This window comes from Leptidea sinapis, chromosome 29 (genome assembly GCF_905404315.1).
Source record: "Leptidea sinapis chromosome 29, ilLepSina1.1, whole genome shotgun sequence".
In the NCBI taxonomy this organism is placed as follows: domain Eukaryota; kingdom Metazoa; phylum Arthropoda; class Insecta; order Lepidoptera; family Pieridae; genus Leptidea; species Leptidea sinapis.
Window position 1 is genome coordinate 7,750,038 of NC_066293.1, and position 22,356 is coordinate 7,772,393.

General features: G+C 36.2%; 1 protein-coding gene across 1 annotated transcript; it reads right to left on the reverse strand.

Annotated features, from left to right (window-relative positions):
- Window positions 1-3,971: 3,971 nt before the first annotated feature.
- On the reverse strand, window positions 3,972-20,766 carry LOC126973394 (zinc finger protein 557-like). Its single transcript, XM_050820646.1, has 11 exons — window positions 20,575-20,766; window positions 20,390-20,501; window positions 18,722-18,805; window positions 16,393-16,591; window positions 15,027-15,139; window positions 13,911-14,038; window positions 12,321-12,456; window positions 10,290-10,423; window positions 8,018-8,150; window positions 6,136-6,332; window positions 3,972-4,846 (listed from the first exon to the last, which is right to left on the reverse strand). Exons 1-11 carry the CDS (start codon window positions 20,704-20,706, stop codon window positions 4,778-4,780), a joined length of 1,437 nt encoding a protein of 478 aa, XP_050676603.1. The 5' UTR covers window positions 20,707-20,766; the 3' UTR covers window positions 3,972-4,777.
- Window positions 20,767-22,356: the final 1,590 nt, after the last annotated feature.

Here is a 22,356-nt window from a genome sequence, read left to right on the forward strand (position 1 = left end):
TCTTTTTTTAATTTATTTACTTGCACGGGATGCAAGTCCATATGCCTCTACTTGGTAGTTGGTAAATGGTACGTTAAAAGTATAAACCTGTCGGGTTAACCCACAGAAATATTACTTTAACGAGGTCAAGTCCTAATGCGATTATTACATTATTCAATATGCAGAAAATCTACGGAAATCGAAAGATGTAAATGAAGTTAGAACATGTTGGCTCCAATCTAGTCATGTCGGTAGGCTACGACCGAACCGTTTCCTAAATTGAAAGGACTTAGGAAATGTGTAATGTAATCGCTCCGCTTTAATTTACTTGACGTCCGCGCTTTGTTCGTGATGGACCTCGTTAGACCTAAGTGTTCTGTGTGATGCTTAGAATATTAACGCTTCAGAAGTAGCGTCGGTAACTTCATTACAAATAGAAAGGGCAAGCAATATACAACTAAGGCTGAGATAGAACGGGACAAAGCTATTGACCTTGCATCTCTATCATTGTTTTCAATCATATTATTTGGTGTGAGATAGATTCCTTTAAAATTATAAAAGTTAACAACGGTTGGGTGTACTGTGTCTGGCTGCCAAAGCCGTAGTGAATATAAAAATCCAGGACTAGCTTCATTTAACGTCTCGCTTTACTCATGACCGCCAATTGACGAAGCTAAAGATAAAGGTAACATGCCTAAACGGAACCCATATAGGTTCTCTTCGTTTTCCGTCCGCCTATCTGACAAGACCCTGTATCTCGGGAATGTGTGGAGGTATCGAGTTGAAATTAAAGCGATGTATTCAAATTTACAGTATCTTGAAGTGTAACAATGAAACAGCTACGTTAATGTGAAAAAAACGTGTGAGTCTCGGGACGCCCGACATAAATGATAAGTTATACCAATCTAAATTGAACTATTTAATATTGTTTAACTTGAGAAAAGCTTAGGTTATTACTTAAATTTTATGTACATTAATATGATAATTTAAGGTTATTCATAAATAAAATCTATATTTTATTCTTAGTTACAATTCTTGAATTTGTACATGAGAATTTTGTGTATATTGTATATAATCCTATAAAAATAACAATTGGTTAGTATGAGAGGAGGAGCCTGCCTACCGCTGCCGTATGCGTGATAGAAAGGGAAGCCAGACAGACTGGCGCCGTAACGCGTTACGTTACTAAGCGCTTTACCCTCCTATAAGAAGTTATCACTTCAAAAATAACGTCCATTTATGCGGCTAAACATGAGTATTTCGACACTCTCAAGGGAAATTTGAAGAGTATTTTCCGTTGAACTAGAACTAAATTTGGCAAATAATACCGTTTTATGTCTAAGTAGGTATAGGGCAAATCTGAAAACTACACGTCATTTGTAATTAAATCATAAAAAGCTTAGTATTAAGTCTATGTGCAAGGAACAGCGGTCCAAATATTGAATTAACTATGCCATGAAAAGGCTTCCAGATTAGGGAGTGGTCTCTAAAAAAATCACGAGCTCGTTAAAAACGGCATTATTAAGAACACATCTGTTTTCATAGGCAAGGATTTTTAGATCACGTTTACTAAAACAAAACAAGCACTTTAAACATTATTTAATTATCTAAAACAAACTTTTGACATTAAACTAATTTATAATTTCTAATAATAATAGAGTTACATGCAAATTACCTGAACAAAAACATTTCATAATAATGATTTTACTTAAATTTAACGATATTATGCTCGCAATGCAGTTAAGTGTAGGTACTACAGAATTAGGTCCACGGTGTCAAAATTATTCAATGAGTTATAGGGCCGCCTGTCCATTTACGCGGAGACAACCTTCGGAGCGGTGCGGGGGATTAAGGCAAAGCCGAGTTGCGCTTCTGTCCGAGTGATACATCAATATGTGGATTAGAGCCGTACTAACCGGTTACAGTTTCTATACGGCAATATATTGCTGTTTTTACGTACTTAAATATAGTAAGAATGGTGACACAGAATAAAGAGGAGTAGTACAGAAGCATAGACAAAGTACTAGCGTATAGACCATGCGCGCGAGTGGAAAGAACAATTGTAACGGGCATACAGCAAGATAGAAAAGGTAAGCGAATCTATTGTTACTGAAGCCGATTTAGATTGATAAGTCGTAAACAGTCAGCCACGCTTGGCATTAGATCCTTAGCATCTTAAATGTAACACCACAAGCTGACGCACACATTGACAGAAACAATATAATTGATCACAAAAAAAATCGAGAACAAACAAATGTTTATAGAGAACAATCAAGAAGAAATGGCGAACTAACGATGTAATAAAAAAAAAACATCTGGGGGGCTAACTTTCTTGAGCTCGTAGAGAGGGCTCTCTTTTCCCTATATATTATTATACTCTTTGGCGGTTGGCTAGGCTGCTTTTACTCTGTTTTTTTACTGGTAGTTTATCTTTTTTTAATTTATTTACTTGCACGGGATGCAAGTCCATATGCCTCTACTTGGTAGTTGGTAAATGGTACGTTAAAAGTATAAACCTGTCGGGTTAACCCACAGAAATATTACTTTAACGAGGTCAAGTCCTAATGCGATTATTACATTATTCAATATGCAGAAAATCTACGGAAATCGAAAGATGTAAATGAAGTTAGAACATGTTGGCTCCAATCTAGTCATGTCGGTAGGCTACGACCGAACCGTTTCCTAAATTGAAAGGACTTAGGAAATGTGTAATGTAATCGCTCCGCTTTAATTTACTTGACGTCCGCGCTTTGTTCGTGATGGACCTCGTTAGACCTAAGTGTTCTGTGTGATGCTTAGAATATTAACGCTTCAGAAGTAGCGTCGGTAACTTCATTACAAATAGAAAGGGCAAGCAATATACAACTAAGGCTGAGATAGAACGGGACAAAGCTATTGACCTTGCATCTCTATCATTGTTTTCAATCATATTATTTGGTGTGAGATAGATTCCTTTAAAATTATAAAAGTTAACAACGGTTGGGTGTACTGTGTCTGGCTGCCAAAGCCGTAGTGAATATAAAAATCCAGGACTAGCTTCATTTAACGTCTCGCTTTACTCATGACCGCCAATTGACGAAGCTAAAGATAAAGGTAACATGCCTAAACGGAACCCATATAGGTTCTCTTCGTTTTCCGTCCGCCTATCTGACAAGACCCTGTATCTCGGGAATGTGTGGAGGTATCGAGTTGAAATTAAAGCGATGTATTCAAATTTACAGTATCTTGAAGTGTAACAATGAAACAGCTACGTTAATGTGAAAAAAACGTGTGAGTCTCGGGACGCCCGACATAAATGATAAGTTATACCAATCTAAATTGAACTATTTAATATTGTTTAACTTGAGAAAAGCTTAGGTTATTACTTAAATTTTATGTACATTAATATGATAATTTAAGGTTATTCATAAATAAAATCTATATTTTATTCTTAGTTACAATTCTTGAATTTGTACATGAGAATTTTGTGTATATTGTATATAATCCTATAAAAATAACAATTGGTTAGTATGAGAGGAGGAGCCTGCCTACCGCTGCCGTATGCGTGATAGAAAGGGAAGCCAGACAGACTGGCGCCGTAACGCGTTACGTTACTAAGCGCTTTACCCTCCTATAAGAAGTTATCACTTCAAAAATAACGTCCATTTATGCGGCTAAACATGAGTATTTCGACACTATCAAGGGAAATTTGAAGAGTATTTTCCGTTGAACTAGAACTAAATTTGGCAAATAATACCGTTTTATGTCTAAGTAGGTATAGGGCAAATCTGAAAACTACACGTCATTTGTAATTAAATCATAAAAAGCTTAGTATGAAGTCTATGTGCAAGGAACAGCGGTCCAAATATTGAATTAACTATGCCATGAAAAGGCTTCCAGATTAGGGAGTGGTCTCTAAAAAAATCACGAGCTCGTTAAAAACGGCATTATTAAGAACACATCTGTTTTCATAGGCAAGGATTTTTAGATCACGTTTACTAAAACAAAACAAGCACTTTAAACATTATTTAATTATCTAAAACAAACTTTTGACATTAAACTAATTTATAATTTCTAATAATAATAGAGTTACATGCAAATTACCTGAACAAAAACATTTCATAATAATGATTTTACTTAAATTTAACGATATTATGCTCGCAATGCAGTTAAGTGTAGGTACTACAGAATTAGGTCCACGGTGTCAAAATTATTCAATGAGTTATAGGGCCGCCTGTCCATTTACGCGGAGACAACCTTCGGAGCGGTGCGGGGGATTAAGGCAAAGCCGAGTTGCGCTTCTGTCCGAGTGATACATCAATATGTGGATTAGAGCCGTACTAACCGGTTACAGTTTCTATACGGCAATATATTGCTGTTTTTACGTACTTAAATATAGTAAGAATGGTGACACAGAATAAAGAGGAGTAGTACAGAAGCATAGACAAAGTACTAGCGTATAGACCATGCGCGCGAGTGGAAAGAACAATTGTAACGGGCATACAGCAAGATAGAAAAGGTAAGCGAATCTATTGTTACTGTAGCCGATTTAGATTGATAAGTCGTAAACAGTCAGCCACGCTTGGCATTAGATCCTTAGCATCTTAAATGTAACACCACAAGCTGACGCACACATTGACAGAAACAATATAATTGATCACGGTAAACTTTTAAATAAAAAACTATATAAGCTGTCAGCAGGCTGTCAAACTGTATTTTTAATGGTGGATATTTGAAGTGTCTGTCCAGAAATGACGTCACCATTGCGTCACAAAGATGGCGGCCTTTCCCTGTCTTAATAATTATAATTAAAACAAACTTAATATATAACATCAACGTTATGTTCCAGTCTTGAATGTCTCGCCCAAGCGTCTGCATTTTGAAACAGCTAAAACAAAATTTATAAACTTTAATTTATATCTAACGTTTATAACCATCGTTATTTTGAACGCTGCTACAGTTTACGGAAAAATGAAATCAACTATGAAAAAACTAAATATCATGAAAATTAATTAATTTAAAATAGTAAGTAATTCAAAACGGCTATTAGGTACTGAGTAAAAATGTTGATCCGCGTATATATAACATAAGGGCTATTAAATTGGTGATCACGTCAAATGAATAGGAAAATTATTAAATATCTATAAAAATATCATTACATCAGCTTTGGAACAGAAAAAACCATTACGGCATCGACATCTCTTCGCAACGATCTATCGAGCCGTTCACGGAGAATTCACGACAATTCAACCAGCTCTCTTATTCAATACTGGATAAGTTGCCGATTGACCAGCGATTTTTAAGAGCGCTAGAATATGGACTGGATTGAATTATGTTCTCCAGGAATTCTGCTGCAAGCAGTCTGAGAAGGCCTGAGTGTTTATCGTGTGCTTTCCCACTGCTATCAACAACAGTATTTTCGAATTGATATGACTTAAGCCCCTAAAGTTTAGAGTCAACTTTCGCATCAAAGTGACTTGTTCCACCACCGACCAGAAAGCACCTATCAACTATTTTCTAGCCTAAGATATTGATCCCATGTGAATAAAAGAGACACACATTAATAGTAAGCTCATTAACTTTCAACAGTAAGCCAGTGAAGATTCTGTCACAACGACAAAAGCTAAGTCAAGCAATACTCTCTTGGCGGTCAGAACCACTCGCTGAGTGATTCCCAGCAGTCATTTTCAATGCTAGTAATCGCCCATGGTGCTCTTACACTCTGTACAGCCCAGCTATCACTAAAACTATCGAAACTACACCTACTTTCAGCTGGTCACTAATTGGTTTAATCTTTATAACTCTACTCGCTACTCGTTCATCGCTGGCGGTAGGGAAATCTATTCAATTATTTGCGAAAATCCTTAAATATCTGCATTATTTCCAGATTTAGGAGTTATACGCATCCTAAACCTCCGACCGAACGGCCAGCTTAGTTGACAACGTAAAACTCTACTGAAACCAATTAAACATGACGTGTTTCGCCTCTAAACGAAGCATGCTCAGGAGTTGTTGACTCACAAGATAGCTCATAGCATAGACAGGTCAGCTTAAAAATAATTACAAGATTGAACATAGGTCAAAAATATACTTAGAATTTTTAAGTCAGGTGCATGGTTTGCGAGATGATATTATGATGTGATGAAGTATGATGGCTAATGCAAGAGTAGTACTCACCTCATGGCAGTACTCGCACGGGAAAAGCTGAAGGCCGTGCGCGGTGATGTGCCGGTGAAGATCTTCCGCGTTCTCCATCTTAGTGCCACAAGTGTCGCAGATGAGGGATTCGTTCTCGTTGTCCGTGCCTGGCTCCGAGTTGGACGCCTTTTGAGTCTTCAGGCGTTTCGGTTCGCGCGGCTCGTAATAAGGACACGCTGAGAAATAAATTAATACACCGGATCCAGTAACATCTAATTTAATAACAATAAACTAAAAACTCCAGTATGGCCTTAAAATAAATCGTCAGAAAACAAAAATGATGATTGTCGATCGAAGTGAAAACAATGGAACAGATATAGTCGAGATGGCTTATTGCGAGGTTGTACAGTCATACATATACTTAGGATCACTTGTCGCTCATACTGATGGTTCGGAAGACGAAATTAAAAGGCGAATTGCTATTACCAGATCTGCAATGCAGAAGTTGACGAGGATATGGCGGGACAGGAATATCACCAAAGCTACTAAAGTCCAGTTGTGAGATCTCTAGTGTATCCCATACTACTATATGGTGCCGAAACATGGACAGTCAAAGAGCGAGAGAGACAAAGGATTGACGCACTAGAAATGTAGTGTTGGAGATGAATGCTACGAGTATCTTGGACACAACGCCACACAAACGTCTCGATACCTGAAGAACTCGAGGTGAAAGAATGGCTTTCATCTATAGTCAGAGCGCGTATCCTCAGATACTTCGGACATATCACGCGACGTGGAGAGCATGCTATAGAGAGACTTGTTGTTCGGGGAAGGATCAACGGCAGTAGGTCAAGAGGACGATCCCCTATGCGCTGGACAGACCATCGCAAAGCCCTAACCAATACTCCCTCAATACATGTGCCAGAGAAGCAACAGCCAGTGATAACTGGCCTAGAATCGTTCATCGTTCGAAGTAACCACGACTGCTCTGTCAAGAGTAATACGGTCGACAAAGAAGAAGAAACTATAAACGAGGATTTTGTCATCACCCATTCGGCCACAGTTTTTTCGGACCAGTATTTAACTTTTTATTAAGACAGGACATGAGAAAAATCTTTTATATTATATTAACACAAAACTGAATGAAGCATTCTCGGTTTATAGGGAAAACATAAGAATTAAAACAAAAATATTAGCAGTACGGAAAATAATTACTTATGCAAAATAATTAAATATGGCTCTATATGTAGGGCACATTTGTAGAGGATAAGAGATAACATCAAGAGTCGACAGCAAAATAGAAGCCCTTCAGACGACATTGGAAAGATACGTGGAAAGGACAGAGTGCTTAGCAGACTAGCAATTATAGTACTTTAGCAGATAACTTGTCTCAAATATAATAATGTTTTTAATATATATTTAGTTGTGCTATCAATATTGTAAGCCTGCTCCATTACATCACCCTGTGTTTCCCCGGCACATAAAAATAATAGCGAAGTCAAGGTTGTGAAGAGGCGACTATGAGCTATATTTCACATATAATTTTTTACATTTTTATATATAGCCCTAAAGGCATTTATCAGTGGGAGGCTTTTTTGCACAGGATGCCGGCTAGATCATGGGTGCCACAACGGCGAATTGTTATGCCGTGAAGCAGTGAAGTGTAAGCATTATTTTATTTCCATTTGAAGGGCGCCGTAGCTAGTGATATTACTTGGCAATGAGACTTAACATCTTTTGGGTTTTCAATAATACGGCACTTGTAATGGGCAGGGCGGATCAATTACCATCACCTGAATGTCCGGCTCGTCTCGTCCCTTATTGTCTTAAAAAAACATTTTTTGAGGTGGACTGCCGGCTTTATGAACAGTTCTTTCATCCATCGCCTGTGCAAGTCCAATCGTAGCATGTTATTACTAACTGCCATGTCCGACGTGCGTCTTGTAGAAGGTGACGAGCACCTTGTCGAGAGTCTCCGTGACGATCATGTGCGCGGGACACGCCTTACCCGTCTTGTATATCTGGCGCTCGGGGGCAGGCCGCTTACCTTTACCCTGCCGTTTTAAAATTATATATAATACAGGTGCTAAGATGGCGACATTCAATAAACACACGGGTGGAGCTAATTAACTATGTGCCGCTCAGGGTTCTTGATTGAACCCTATGTTTTCAGCGGCAGCGTAATTAATTGCACGTTTTATAACTTTACCTCATAAAAAACATTATTTAAAATATAAAATCGTATTAATATTTATTAGATATGTATTAAAATACTTACTTAAATGCTAAAGAAAATTATTCGACCATTAATGTTTATTACATTATAACGTATCATATTACGGTCAATACAATAACAATAATTAATATAATATTCTAGATATCTTCATGTTAGAAAAGGATAAATTGAAGCGTGAAATTTTAAAATTACTGTCTAAAGTAGTGCCGTACTCATTTGTACTTAACACACACAGACGCCATTCACACCCACACACAAACATACACAGAGAATAAGAAACACAGCAGGCAGTTGTTGTTCGACGAGTAATTTATAGAGGCCTTATGAATTACGTTTTATATTATTATTTATACATATAGTGTGTTAAAAAAATCCCTATACGATGACATGGATATGAATTAGAATGCGGAAACACCACTAAAAATCTATATACTCGGTGGCCGAGTAGTTGACGTCCAAAGCTAAAATTTGAATTTGGCTTATTTTATTGGCCAATGTTCTGGGAAGTTTTTAAGGAAAGGAAAAGGAAGCGATACGCTCCCCATTTTATTTTTTATTTTTGATACCTTGAACATTTTCATGAATTTAGCTGGAGCAGTTATCTTGAACTTACGACTCAATTCTAAACTAGTTCCGCATTGACTAACTATTCAGAGTTTCTTATGTGGTTATTGCAATTAATAATTCATATCATATCAACAATAAAATTAACTAAAAGTGTTCAAAAATTAAAAAAAAAGTCCTAAACCACAATTAGGTGAAAAAAGCGGATAAAAGGGAAAAAAAATATTATCTCCTAAACTACGCAAAATCGTAGAACATACATAGGGGTGATTCAGATACTCATCACCTTTCAAATTTTAGCTTTGGACGTCAACTTCACGGCCACCCTGTATATTTAATCAAAATGGTCTTTGTATGAGGCTCAATCACTCATCGCATAATCACTGATCGTATCGACATGAAAGTACAACCATTCGATGCGAAATTTATCCTAGATGCTTTATGGCTACTTATTTTTCGAATTCCAATGTTCCTTCATTCATTTATTTCCTCTTAAAATTCGCCCAGCGATGCGGGCGGTAACGTCTAGTAAAATATAAAAGCAAAACCCCTTAGATTTAATGCTACAGTAAAAAGAACATCTCATATTAAATGTTTTCAAATATCTTGAAAACCCCCTGACTTATTTATTCTAACAGTAAATTAATGTCATCGCCCTGAACTCGGTCCAATAGCGTAGCCTTTTTTTTTCCTGAAAATCGATATTTATATGTACTCACTACTTAATACCAACTTACGTCTTAAGATTATAGTAATAGTAGATAATAAAAAGAATAGTGATGTACACAGTGTCAATACTCGAAACAAACATAAACTCGCAATTCCATCTACTAGGCTCCGTGCTAAATCTTTTAAAGTGGATTGTGTTATATTTTATAATAAACTCCCAAATGAAATTAAAATATTACCTATTAAAAAATTTAAATGTATCGTAAAAAATAAATTAACATCTAAGGCCTATTATAATGTGAAAGATTATTTGAATGATAAAGATAGTTGGAATTAATGTTCTAAATTTTGTTAATGAACATTGTTATACTCATTTGAATGCTATTGTAACTTTCGTACTTCATCCTGACTTGCACTAAATAACTTATAAAGTATTACAGTGAATAAAAATTTTTTTTGACTTTGACTTTGAGTACTTACAGGATTTTTTAACATTCTGTATAATAAGTGTAACGCTGTTGATTACCAAAAATAAATAAATACTATTCTGGATTCTGAAGCTTGTACTGGCTTTATTGATAAACGCAATGTAAAGTTACTCCAAGTTTAAAATTACTTCGCCCTGTCATGTAATTCTGTAGCGACAAAGGCAAGATAAAGACAAAAAGTTTTAAAATTGTACCTGTTCACTATATTAATATAGCAAGTAATTACCGCCACTCACCTGGTACACATAGACACCAGACTGGCTGCACATATAATGCGAGCGCACGCCCTCTATCGTCTGTTTGCTGGCCGTCGTTTTGCGAAAACGAAACTTAGTCTCCTCTTGAATAGCGCTCTTGTACATCATAAAATCTACACATAAAACATCAAGTTTCTCATACAGTATAAACGGTTTGTGTGGTGTCGCACCAGAATAGCACCATCCCATCTTCTCCCATGGGTGTCGTAACAGGCGACTAAGGGATACAAACAACGGAGGATGGGCAGCAGCTTCTTTCGTTAGGAGCACATCTACTGCGATCGCCAATCCGCCGCCCAAACATGACAGACACTATAAGGCCCCCGCCCCAGTCTCGTTCCGCTCCGCCCCTTCCCACAAGCACACAGCCGGTCTGAGGTTCGAGTCTCCTTAGGAGACGCCCCGCGACTGTTCTGCTCCACGGCCCACGTCCTACTTCGCTGTGAAAGCCAGGGCTGCTAACAGCACAGATGAGGTTTTAGTCGGTATGGGGCGTCCGATTACGCGGACACTCGAGTCCGACATATTACGCCCCGTTCCGGGGCGTAAATACGTAACAGTATTTCCTCCTCTCAAAAAAAAAAAAAACTCGTTCCGCTTTTGCTCGTGGTGTTCACGGTAGCAGCCACATAAGCGACGGGGCATGGGGTACGTTGGATGAGGGCAACGATCGTCGTGGAAATCTTTGCGGAAGGCCTTTGTCCAGCAGTGGACGTCTTCCGGCTGATGATAGCATTCATTTGTAGTTTTAACTTTCGCTGATTATTGTTATCAGGTTGTGAAGACCACTTTCGGCTGAGCAATACGGGAGTTCAGCGTACTTCTTGCGAAGTGGACTGTATGTAGTACTAGGAAACTAACCTGATGAAGCTGCACCGCTGGCGAAACTTCATCCGGTCCTTGTTTGTAGTTCAACTAGTTCAAGCTGTTTTCCCTTTCTTCACAATTCGTTTCGCGGCGCGATAACTTGCGAACGGAGCGGATTCACTTGGTATCAAGCGCGTGAGCGGACCGTGAAGGTATCGGCAAAGGGCTGGTTCTGTCTCTCAAAATACCGCGGGGCAGCGTAGTGGGGAAGAGAGAAAGCGTGATAGGAGAAGGACAAGGTTAGATAGATAGTGCCGTTAACACAGGTGTCAGCAGCAAGACATAGCTCGGACTAAAATAGTTATATTAGATTTTTCCTATTGTGGCTTCTGTAAAGGGGAATAAAGTTGCTACATTTATTTCATGACTCAGTCAATTGGCCTTTGAAATGACCTGAGGAATTCAAAGATAATTGCCAACCTTAATATTAATCCTCGAACAAAGTCACAGATAAGACGTCGTGGTGAGGGACTATATATATATATATATATATATACCACCGACAACCTCGAAGATGCTGACTATCTGATCGGCCTTCCTCCGTCAAGTATATATACTCTGAGCGCTTACGTAAATTTAACTTGCATAGTCTTGATAAACGGAGATGGGTATCTGATATGTGCGTCTTACATAACATTGCGAATGGTTTTATGGATAGTCATCTATTAAGTTTGATAAACTTCAAAGTTCCAACACGATCTGTGCGTATTCCATGTTTATTTTCGATCAATTCCTCAAATAATAATGTATCGCATAACAACCCGATTATGAGAATTTGTAGAGAATTTAACGAAGTGTGTGCTGATTTTGATATATTCTTTACAAATGTAGACATTTTTAAAAATACTCTTTATAAAACTTTCTAGTTTATGTAAAATAATTTAATGTTTTACTAAATTTCGTTATACTGTAATTAATATTGTGTCCACTTATTATTTTTTTTTTTTTACTGTATTTGGTGAATGATGTGTACAATTTTAATTGGATCTCAGGATCATAAAAATATGCTGTACTTGTTATTAGATGATAGTTTTATCTTGTTATCTGTTATTGTACCTACTTGTAAATAAATAAATAAATATGTAGACAGCTTGTAGTAAGTGATTTTTTTCAATTTCCTGTATTATAGTAATAAAAACTTACCGTCCATCGAACTGAACTCGAGTTGCTCAACTTGCTCCGTCAAGTTGTGTCTGTGCAACAAATGGGCGCTGAAGTTCGATCCGTAACTAACACGGTCAGAACACAGGGGACAGAAGAACGCTTTACGTTTCTCCACCTACAGCCAAAACTGAATGTTAAACTAAATGTTATGAGTTAAGTATTTAGTGCCGCTAAAATTTGTTAGTCAATTGTAATGCACCTAAAACTCAACCGCCTCATGAAAGATGCTTCTAGGCACACAATCATCATAAAACTTATCCGTTATACAGCGCATGGACACATTGCTAGGAAGCCGTGTGATTGGTTAATTTTGAACGCGTCATGGATGCCACGCCCATACACCCGCGAAAATTGGTTGACGCGGACTTCATAATAATTTTTTGTATTGTCAGTCTAATCCAGTGTTTTTAGTCTATGCCCCACCTTAACATTTCTGAAATTTTTAACCTTTAAACACTGTTTTGTTTCCTTGAGAAATATAAATGATAAGTTTTAAGACGAGATCACAATAAAATTGTTATCAAAACATCGTTAATAAAATTTCAAAACATATAATGAAAAACTGAAATCCAAAATAATTATAATATTGATTTTTCTTCATTTAGTGCGATCCTTGCTTGCTTTAATCTCAAGTCTCCGCGTAATGAAATATCAAGTTGATTAAATTTTCTATCAGTAAATCATTTACAGCACTCAATACACATGCACCTAAATATGAAGATGGAAACGGTAGTAAATATTTTCTTGCACATTTTTAGAATTTCATGTGTTAAATTTGTCACCGATATCTAGCATTGCATTTTAATAACCCAAAGCGAAAGGGATAAAGTCGTGTTGACTCCATTTTTAAATTGCGCCCCTTAACTATCAAATTGCCCCACTGTGGAGCGTGATTAGACCAGTGTTACCCCAACGTGGGGAAACACTGGGGTGTAAATGTCTATGCTCTATGGGTTATAAGGGCAATGTTTCTCGGATTATATAAACAAACTTGCATACTTACAAAATTAGTAGACGATGAGGGATTCGAACCTACGCCTCATCCGCTACGGTAACAAAACCTTTGACGCATCGTTTTTAAATCTTTGCATGCATGTTCGACTCTTCAGTATTTAAATTAAACACAACCGGAATACATCCGGACAACCTTTTTCAGTGCATCCTTTCGATATGATTGTGGAATTAATAATTAATAACATCATCCTCACCATCTGGGTGTGTGTTCCTTGATATCGTGGTTTCCTACTTACATTCTACCCGTTCAACCAATCTGCAGAATCATTCCGTAGCTCACTTCCTAGCACGATGTTTCCAAGACAACAAAACTTTCAAAAATCGTGGCCTAACAGGCCGGCGCCGCGGTGATTCCTCTGGTGTTGGAGATATGGGTGGTGGAGATCATTTACCATCAGGCAATTGGTTAACCTGATGGCAAGTCAAAACTACAGGCTACGGAATCATTTGCCAGCTGAATGAAAATTTAAGTGGAAATAAATCTGTAAATGTGGAAATCCTTCTAGTTTTAACAATTTCATTCTCTCGACTGTCTGGATGTACTGCTAAAGTTACCTCGAACCCGTGTGCCTTCCACAAATGGTTGTTTAGTATTTGCTTCTGACTGAAATCGCGTCCACAAATGTGACATTTCTTTCTATCGTGCGATGTATATTTCGGTGCGTGATCGTTGCAGAGTTTCACTATACGGGGAGGTAAAGGATTGGATTAGGATAGGTAAGGATTTTATTTGTTAAAGAATTAAAACTTATGTTACTATAACTATGACAATAAAGCAGCTGCAGTGGCATCAAAGTTTGCCCGCAAGCTAGACAGACTACACAGGGACGAAATACTATAGTTATAGGGAATTTTAACCAGAAATATATACAATTACTAACACTTTCGTGAGATATTACCTATTAACGTTATTTTATTTAAAGTGGCTTTTCTTACGATTCATCCGTGTTGGTACCGACATATTCAGACCATTCTTCATCAGGGCGAGTGAATTGATTTCGCGGTCACGAACTTTACACACCAAAAATAATAATCTAGTAACTCGACGATACAATTCACATATTACCTATCGGCAGTCCATAAAAACTGCCCCGCATGGTGTTTTTAATGTTCGAACCCCACTAACTACAGCGACATGAGATACATTATTTCCGGAATTATACTGGTGTTTCCCGAACCCCACCAACTGTAGCTACGTGTGATAAATTATTTCCAGAATTATACTGGTGTTTTCTGAACCCCACTAACTGCAGCTACATTTAATAAATTATTTCCAGAATTATACTGGTGTTTTCTCAACCCCACTAACTGCAGCTACATGTGATAAATTATTTGCGGAATCATACTGGTGTTTCCCGAACCCCACCAACTGCAGCTACATGTAATAAATTATTTGCGGAATTATACTGGTGTTTCCCGAACCCCACTAACTGCAGCTACATGTAATAAATTATTTCCGGAATTTAACTGGTGTTTTCCGAACCCCACTAACTGCAGCGACGTGTGATAAATTATTACCGAAATCATACTGATGTTTTCCAAGACCCACTAACTTGAGCAACTTATAATAAATTATTTCCGCAATTATACTAGTGTTTTCTGAACCCTGACAAATAACATTAATCTCTCGTTAATAGCAGTAAATGTTAATATTTTACAGTGTCAACTTACAGCCATGTTTCATACGTAGATGAGTGAAGCAAGCCTTCTTACTGCTGTACACGTTGTCGCAGAAATGGCACGCGTACTGTCGATTATCATTTTCAGACGAACCGCTGTGACATCTGGAGCGAATAAGCGAGATTAATAATGTTACTGGAGAAGTTCCAAAGCAAAACAATCAGAAACATGCTTAATATACCTTGGCATGTTAGCAACAAACATGTACGTAGATATAACAGTGAAAACTGTCACAAAGAAATAGAACCATTCAGTAAAGACTACCAGAGTAGACACAATAGACACAGGAAGTTGGTAGTCAACTTCAGGGTCCTAAGAGGTTCTCTAGGCTGAAACTCAAGGACTGCATTCAAGGACTTACAGCAAGATTCGTCGACAGTGAGCGCGAGAATACAGACCAGTCATCATATTGGATCATTGTTTATAGACCAGATTGCCGAGAGCAGAATACAAAAAAGAAAATTTGTTACGAAGGTTACGCCCGAAAGTTCGTGAGGGTTAAAGAATTCGATAGGTATTAACGGCGTAAAGGAAATTTGACCTTCACATACCAAGTTCTTGTATCAGACTTGTTTACAAAACATGTTTTCTTTTTTTTTCGTACTACGTATTAGACTGTTCGAGAATATTTGAAACTTATCCTTAACGCGTGTGGTGTCGCACCAGAATAGCACCACCCCATCTCATCCCGTGAGAGTCGTAAGAGGCAACTAAGGAATACAAAAATCGGAGGATGGGCATGTTTCTAAGAGAGCAACACCTTGAGCTATGATCGCCAACCCACCTGCAAAGCGTGAGGGTTTTATTAGGGCAAACCTTTGTCCAGCAGTGGACGTCTTCCGGCTGAAATAATTATTCTTACTTGTATAAATAGAAGCACCAATGGTTCATAGATTCATTCAGTAACAGAGCGGTAAAGTAAACTAGAGCGGGACATATATACGATAAGCGATATTTGTGTGTAATTGGTGATCATTATTAGTCCTAGCTCACTCTCGTGCCAGCTTTTAGCAAGTCAACAACTGCTGAAGAGCCTCGTGTAGAAGTGAAACACGTCTCGAATTAGAATTTGGATTAAATCGTGTGATTGATAATGATAATAATAATAACTTTTATTTCTCACCAACAACTAAAATTACAATATAGCGAAAACTTAAAAATACAGGGGATACATAAGTTTTGGTCGTGGATCGCTGGTGCTGGTATTACTGGTCACCAGGATTCCACTTTTACACAGTGACTAAAAAGCTTGAAATTCCAAAGGATAGAGGTAAATGTGTGTGTGTGTGTGTGTGAGTGAGTGTGTGTGTGTATGTGTGTGTGTAGATTTATTGATGTATTCAGTGTACAAACTGACTTGTTGAAATGATCAGCCAGGTCTCCCAGCGACGCCCCGCAGATGTTACACTCGCGTACCCTCCGACCAGTCTTGGGTTCCAGACCATGCACCAGCCTTATGTGGTGCTGGATCTCCTCCGGCGTGGCCATATGCACGCTGCAGTATATACACGAGGTCTCGTCCAGCGCCTCGATCTCATGATCTTCGTCCAGTTCATCTATATAAAATCGATTTTGGTGATTGTTAGATTGTGGTCCTACCAGACTATTCATTTAATAATAGCCAACGAAAAATTGCCAGAGTTATTATTTAATTATTTTCAAAGATTATTATATCCCTATATTAAAAGGCATTTATTTTCTCAAAATTGATTCCTTTAGAATTCTTTTTGATGTCATTTCTAATACTAGATACTACTACCGCTTCGGAAACAAATGGCGCTCTGAGAGAGAAGAAGCGGCGCAAGAAACTCTCCCAGCATTCTTTTTTTGCGCTCTTTTCTATAAAAATATACAATATTGTACAGTCATTTCCAACACTATAAAATAATCACAATCTAGTCCCAGGCTGTCCGATCATTTAGATATTCAGCAGTGGAGTGATAGGATTTATAAATTTCCTCATAAGATACATAATAGCTTTAAGGGTAAATGTATACACTTCTATAATAAAGTCCCAGCCACTGTTCAGGCATTATCTATGAATAAATTTAAATGTTTTATAAAAAAAATGGCTCTGTCGTAAATCCTATTACTCCACAGCTGAATATCTAAATAATCGGACAGCCTGGGACTAGATTGTGATTATTTTATAGCGATAGAAATGACTGTACAATATTGTATATTTTTATTAAAAAATAATGCTGGGTGAGTTTTTTGCGCCGCTTCTTATCTCTCAGAGCGCCATTTGTTTCCGAAGCGGTAGTAGTATCTAGTTTATTGGAAATGACATCAAAAAGAATGCTAAAGGAATCAATTTTGAGAAAATAAATGCCTTTTATGGCTTTTTATGCCTTTTATTTTGACAAATATACATTGTCCACCAAAGCTGCCTAGACGGTTTCACTGGGGGATTGTACAATCTCACTATATTATTTAATAATTATACGCACTAATTATGTAACAAAAAATAAACATTTTAGCAACAGAAATCGACTTGATATGTCACTCTTGCAAATCTAACGTTTGAGTCACTCGAACGGCTGGCTCAGTTGGAAAGAACACTCACACAGTTTTTTTGAAAAATATTGTTTTCAATTTTATTTGAGTAATTATTTAAGTAAGTATTTTTATCTGTGTTTGTTCTTTATAGTCTAACAGCATGTATACTTGTTTCAGGTATTGTATGAAAAAAATTAGTTAAATTGTTTCACCGATCATTACCTTTAAAATTAGAAAAAACATACTCAAAGCTTGCCTTATTTTCATATTTTGTTGATATCCTTATAATTCTACTTGTGTATTCATTTTATCACCAAACTAGGAGTTTTTAGGTAACCCTTATAGGACCAGTCTATCTGTCAGTCTGTCACAGAAAATTTTCTCTAAAATTACTGCACCAGATAAGTTGCCATTTTTTTATTTATTATATTTGAATATGTAGAGATATTATAATATAGATTTAAATTAATATATTGTATGCCTCTAAGAATCTTATTTAATTAAAATTTGCTGTAAGTTTTTCTAATTAAAAATTTTAGCAGCCAATATATATTAAATTATTTTTTAAAAGGTTCAATCTCAAATTCAAACCTCATACAAGAAAAGCATTAAAGTTAATATAGACATAAGAACAATAAAAAGTTATTGAATTATCATATGGAAATCTGTCCATGCTAGTTAAACTTGCTTTCATTTGTTTTAAGTGTTACTGAGCACGATAAGAAATATATATGACAACTAGTGGACCCAACAGACGTTGTCCTGTACAAACGTCTTAAATTTGCAAAATCTGTCCAGCCATTAAGAGGAGTTCTTATTTAAATGGACGGAGAGAATTATATTATATGGACGGAATTGAGAATATAAACCAATCTAAAATTCACTAAAACAAACAAAAAAATCATCAAAATCGGTCCAGCCGTTTAGGAGGTAGTTTAATTGTGAATCTAAACCAGTCTCGAATCCACCTGAAGACACACACCAATCTCAAATTCACTGGAACACACAAAAATATCATCAAAATCGGTCCAGCCGTTTAGGAGGTAGCTCAATTGTGAATCTAAACCATCCTCGAATCCCCTTGAACTCACACAAAAAATTTCATCCAAATCGGTCCAGCCGTCTAGGAGGAGTTCAGTGACATACACACGCACACAAGAATTATATATATAAAGATAGTTTCTTACTATCAAAGTTATTATTATTATTGGCCCTCGAACTTGATGACCCATCCGCCTCTTCCAAGATTGATTCATCCAGATATTCCTCATCTAAAAAGTTATAATAGATTTGTATAATCAATCCTAATTACAATTTTTATGGAAATGAAAGGAAAAACACTCTATCTATATATGTCTAGAATATAGAAATAAAATATCTACAATAAAATCATGAAAACACATTCATAGTTACAGTGGTAGATCTGATAAAATACCCTTTATGAAATATTTCTCATTTAAAATGCTATTTAAGTTTTAAGATTTATCATATTAACCATGTACATTTTAACCTAAATTAATTTTGATTAATTACTGTTGTAATGTTAAGTGCTTGATGGAAAAAAAGGGCCACTGTGGGCCATTTAGCTGGCATCCAGAGCAAAGAAGCCACTACTAATGAAAAAAGAGTATTTTATCATATATATACGACCTGTATAGCCGAGTGGTTAGCGATCCTACCTACTAAGCTAGAGGTCCCGGGTTCGAATCCCGGTAGGTGCAAGCATTTATATGATGAATATAGATGTTTGTTTCCGAGTCATGGATGTTTAAATGTATTTATGTAAGTTTATATGTATGGTTATATGAATTTATGTACGTTTAAGTAAGTATATTGTATTAAATATATCATTGTCTTGTAACCCACTACACAGGCTTATATATGCTTACCTTGGGGCAAGATAATTTGTGTAAAAAAAAAAAAAAAAAGTATGTCAATATATTAAGTATGTCAATCATTGGCTTCAAGAGAATATGACATGTATAACTACATAACAAGTGTGAATAATCACTAAAGAATCTGGCAACACTATTGTGATTCCGCTGGTGTTCCTAGGGTGGTAGTTGATCACAACTACACATCACATGAACCATATACTTGTTTGTCCTTTCTTCCATAAAAATAAAGAGAAACATTAAATAAACTTATTTAACTGCATTTGCTTCCTGAAATATTAACCTTATGAAAACAGCAGTGCCCCAGAGCACTAGTTTAGTGTTTAATGCAAATTATTCCAAAAGTTCTGACCCTTATTTATTGTTGCCTTATAGCTTGTTTCAATAGCTTTCTGGTACTAAATTAAAACAACATGGTTCAAGTGAGAAGTATAATAGAAGAGCTAAAGTAGAATCTTTAGAAATTTTTTACTGATTTTGCTATATTCTTACTTTTTGAAGTGAAAACTTCTTCCCATTATTCATAATGGTCCGCTAACTTTAAACAGCCGCTAACAAGTGTTTTTTCTCATTCTGACTTAGGTCAATAGAAGAAGACAGAGTGAGAATTAGCAATGCTTTATGTTAGCAGACTATTATGAATAAGGGGGCTTGTGTTTAATTTTGCTGTTATTGAATGAAACTGAGCTATCACACTCAGCTATGTAACTCTAATTCAAGTAAAGCGGGCTGACTGAAATCAGTCGGAACTAATTAACCAAAATGATTTATACCCAATTATTATATTTATAGAACAAAAAAGTATTTTTATTTCGTGTCAGTGTTTTGCCTTGGATGAAGTTTTCACTTTTGTCATGTGCTCATAACATTTGTTTATACTTTTATGAATACATCATTCACCTATTTGGCGTAAGTAAATTAAGTATTTAGTCTAAATACAACACATCATTAAAAATATACCTTTGATTTTTTGTAACATCCTTACATTTTGGAGCGTCTGATTCTTGAAAAATAAAGACTTCTCTAGACTATCCACACAAACTGCGCAAATAAATTTAAAGTCGTTGCGAACCTAAAAAGGTAATTCCTTAGTCTTAAATTGATAATATATATGAAGATAGCTAAAAAAATTAAAATAAACACACCTTAATATCAAAGCAAACTTCCAACATTTGCGCGTAAGTTTCATCATTATTCGAGTAAATAGCAAATAGGTCGCATAAATCATTTGTGCTCATGCAACTTATGCAACCTATAAAATCTTCTTCCTCCTCCATATTCACTCGAGACCTCTTTGCGGTGTAATTAAATTGAAAAAAATCTGAAAATCGCACGAAGGAGTTTTGCTCGAATGTAAAATTTAAAATTGGAGCTTTGGTTTGCTGTTTGACACAATACCATAAACATTTTTTTTTTTTGGATCTATTCGGCCATCTGAACAGGCAAAGGGGTCAAAAGCCCATACAGCCAAAATACCATAAGCAACAAAAATATAGTGAACATTATTTTCTTCAACCAGACTCGTGTCGATGAGAATTGCGATTTTATGTTACCGTGTACGTATACCGATACACAGGATATTGTGTTTGTAGAACGAGTTTATACATATATATATTACCTGACTGACTCAAGTGGTATCCAAAATGATAACATACCACACGTGGTACACATACACTTAGAATTTTAATCCTTCAGATATCAATAATATTTTATTGCTGATGGTAACTTGCCATTCTTTGGGCTAGAACTTTAATATATTAAACAAATGTTTACTGCAATTTTTTATAAGTTTTATGATAATAGTCATAATAGCAATAATTAATATAGCTATACTAGAAGTACAAGGAAAACTATCATACAATTACAATTAGATTTGTGATTAAAGTTGCAGCTCCTATCCCGTTTAGGATTGTATTACTTTGTTTCCCTTAGCATCATCAAAGAGAGAAGAATAAATCTCCGCAAGCTGCAGTTGTACTGAAGCCGTGGTGTATGCTGTCGGATATCGTCATTCTTTATATGCAAGTGATGCATAGCACCACTTGACTCTATGATTTAGGGTTGACGAGAACTGGAACAAACTTTGCTTTGATAAGTCTCGTAATGGGGCCTACGATTTCACTAGTTTGCCTAATCTTTCAAACAATTTATTTAAAATTTCATCAAACTACCACCCATTCGAATAAGTACGCCTCAGACCTAAGAAGAACGGGTGCAAGAAACATAGTGGGTTTCGTTATTTTTTCATAAAAGTAAAGAGTTACTCCTGCGCTCCGTTTTCTATTGTTTAAATATGAAATGAGAAGATCGAGCGCAGTTCCTTTTATGTCATAGTCTCCCGACCAGCGTTGAATGTTGAACACAATCAAAGGCAGAAAAAAATTCTTGCTTAGTTCAACACCTGCATCCGTAATTGAACGTCTCCTAATAAAGCTAAATTGTTTCACATGAAATAATTTAATTTGAGAGTTAAAGTACTTTTACAATGCTAAAGGTCGGCAAAACCATTGGACGATAGTTATTCGGGTCAGAAATGCATCCCTACGACTATAGGTGTAATTTTATGATAATAGTTCAAAAGGTCAGTGGAATAACAACTTTTTTTTTTCAGTTTGAATAAAGATTCATTTTTATTAGCGTCCATTAAGCTATCACCAATATAATAATTAAATATTTATTGGAGATATATATTTCAGTCAGGCTTAGATATGAAAAGTCACTAGCAAATGTTCCAATAAGAGTCAGGAATTACCTTCTAATTAACGTTATAGATGAATTTATCTGTATGGGTATCTAGACTAAGTCATTTCATTCAAACAAATACATAACTTGTACGCAATTTAAAATCGGTTTAATTTTGTTCAATAAGTTGAATATTACATTTACTTAGTCTTGCCATAAATACTGTTACAAATAAAAATAAACAA

Coding starts and splice junctions, on each gene's coding strand:
- LOC126973394 (XM_050820646.1), bottom strand. CDS start 20,706: ATGGAGGAGGAAGAAGATTTTATAGGTTGCATAAGTTGCATGAGCACA. Junction 18,806..20,389: donor GATGTTACAAAAAATCAAAG/GTATATTTTTAA, acceptor ATAACTTTTTAG/ATGAGGAATATCTGGATGAA. Junction 16,592..18,721: donor TAATAATAATAACTTTGATA/GTAAGAAACTAT, acceptor GATTTTATATAG/ATGAACTGGACGAAGATCAT.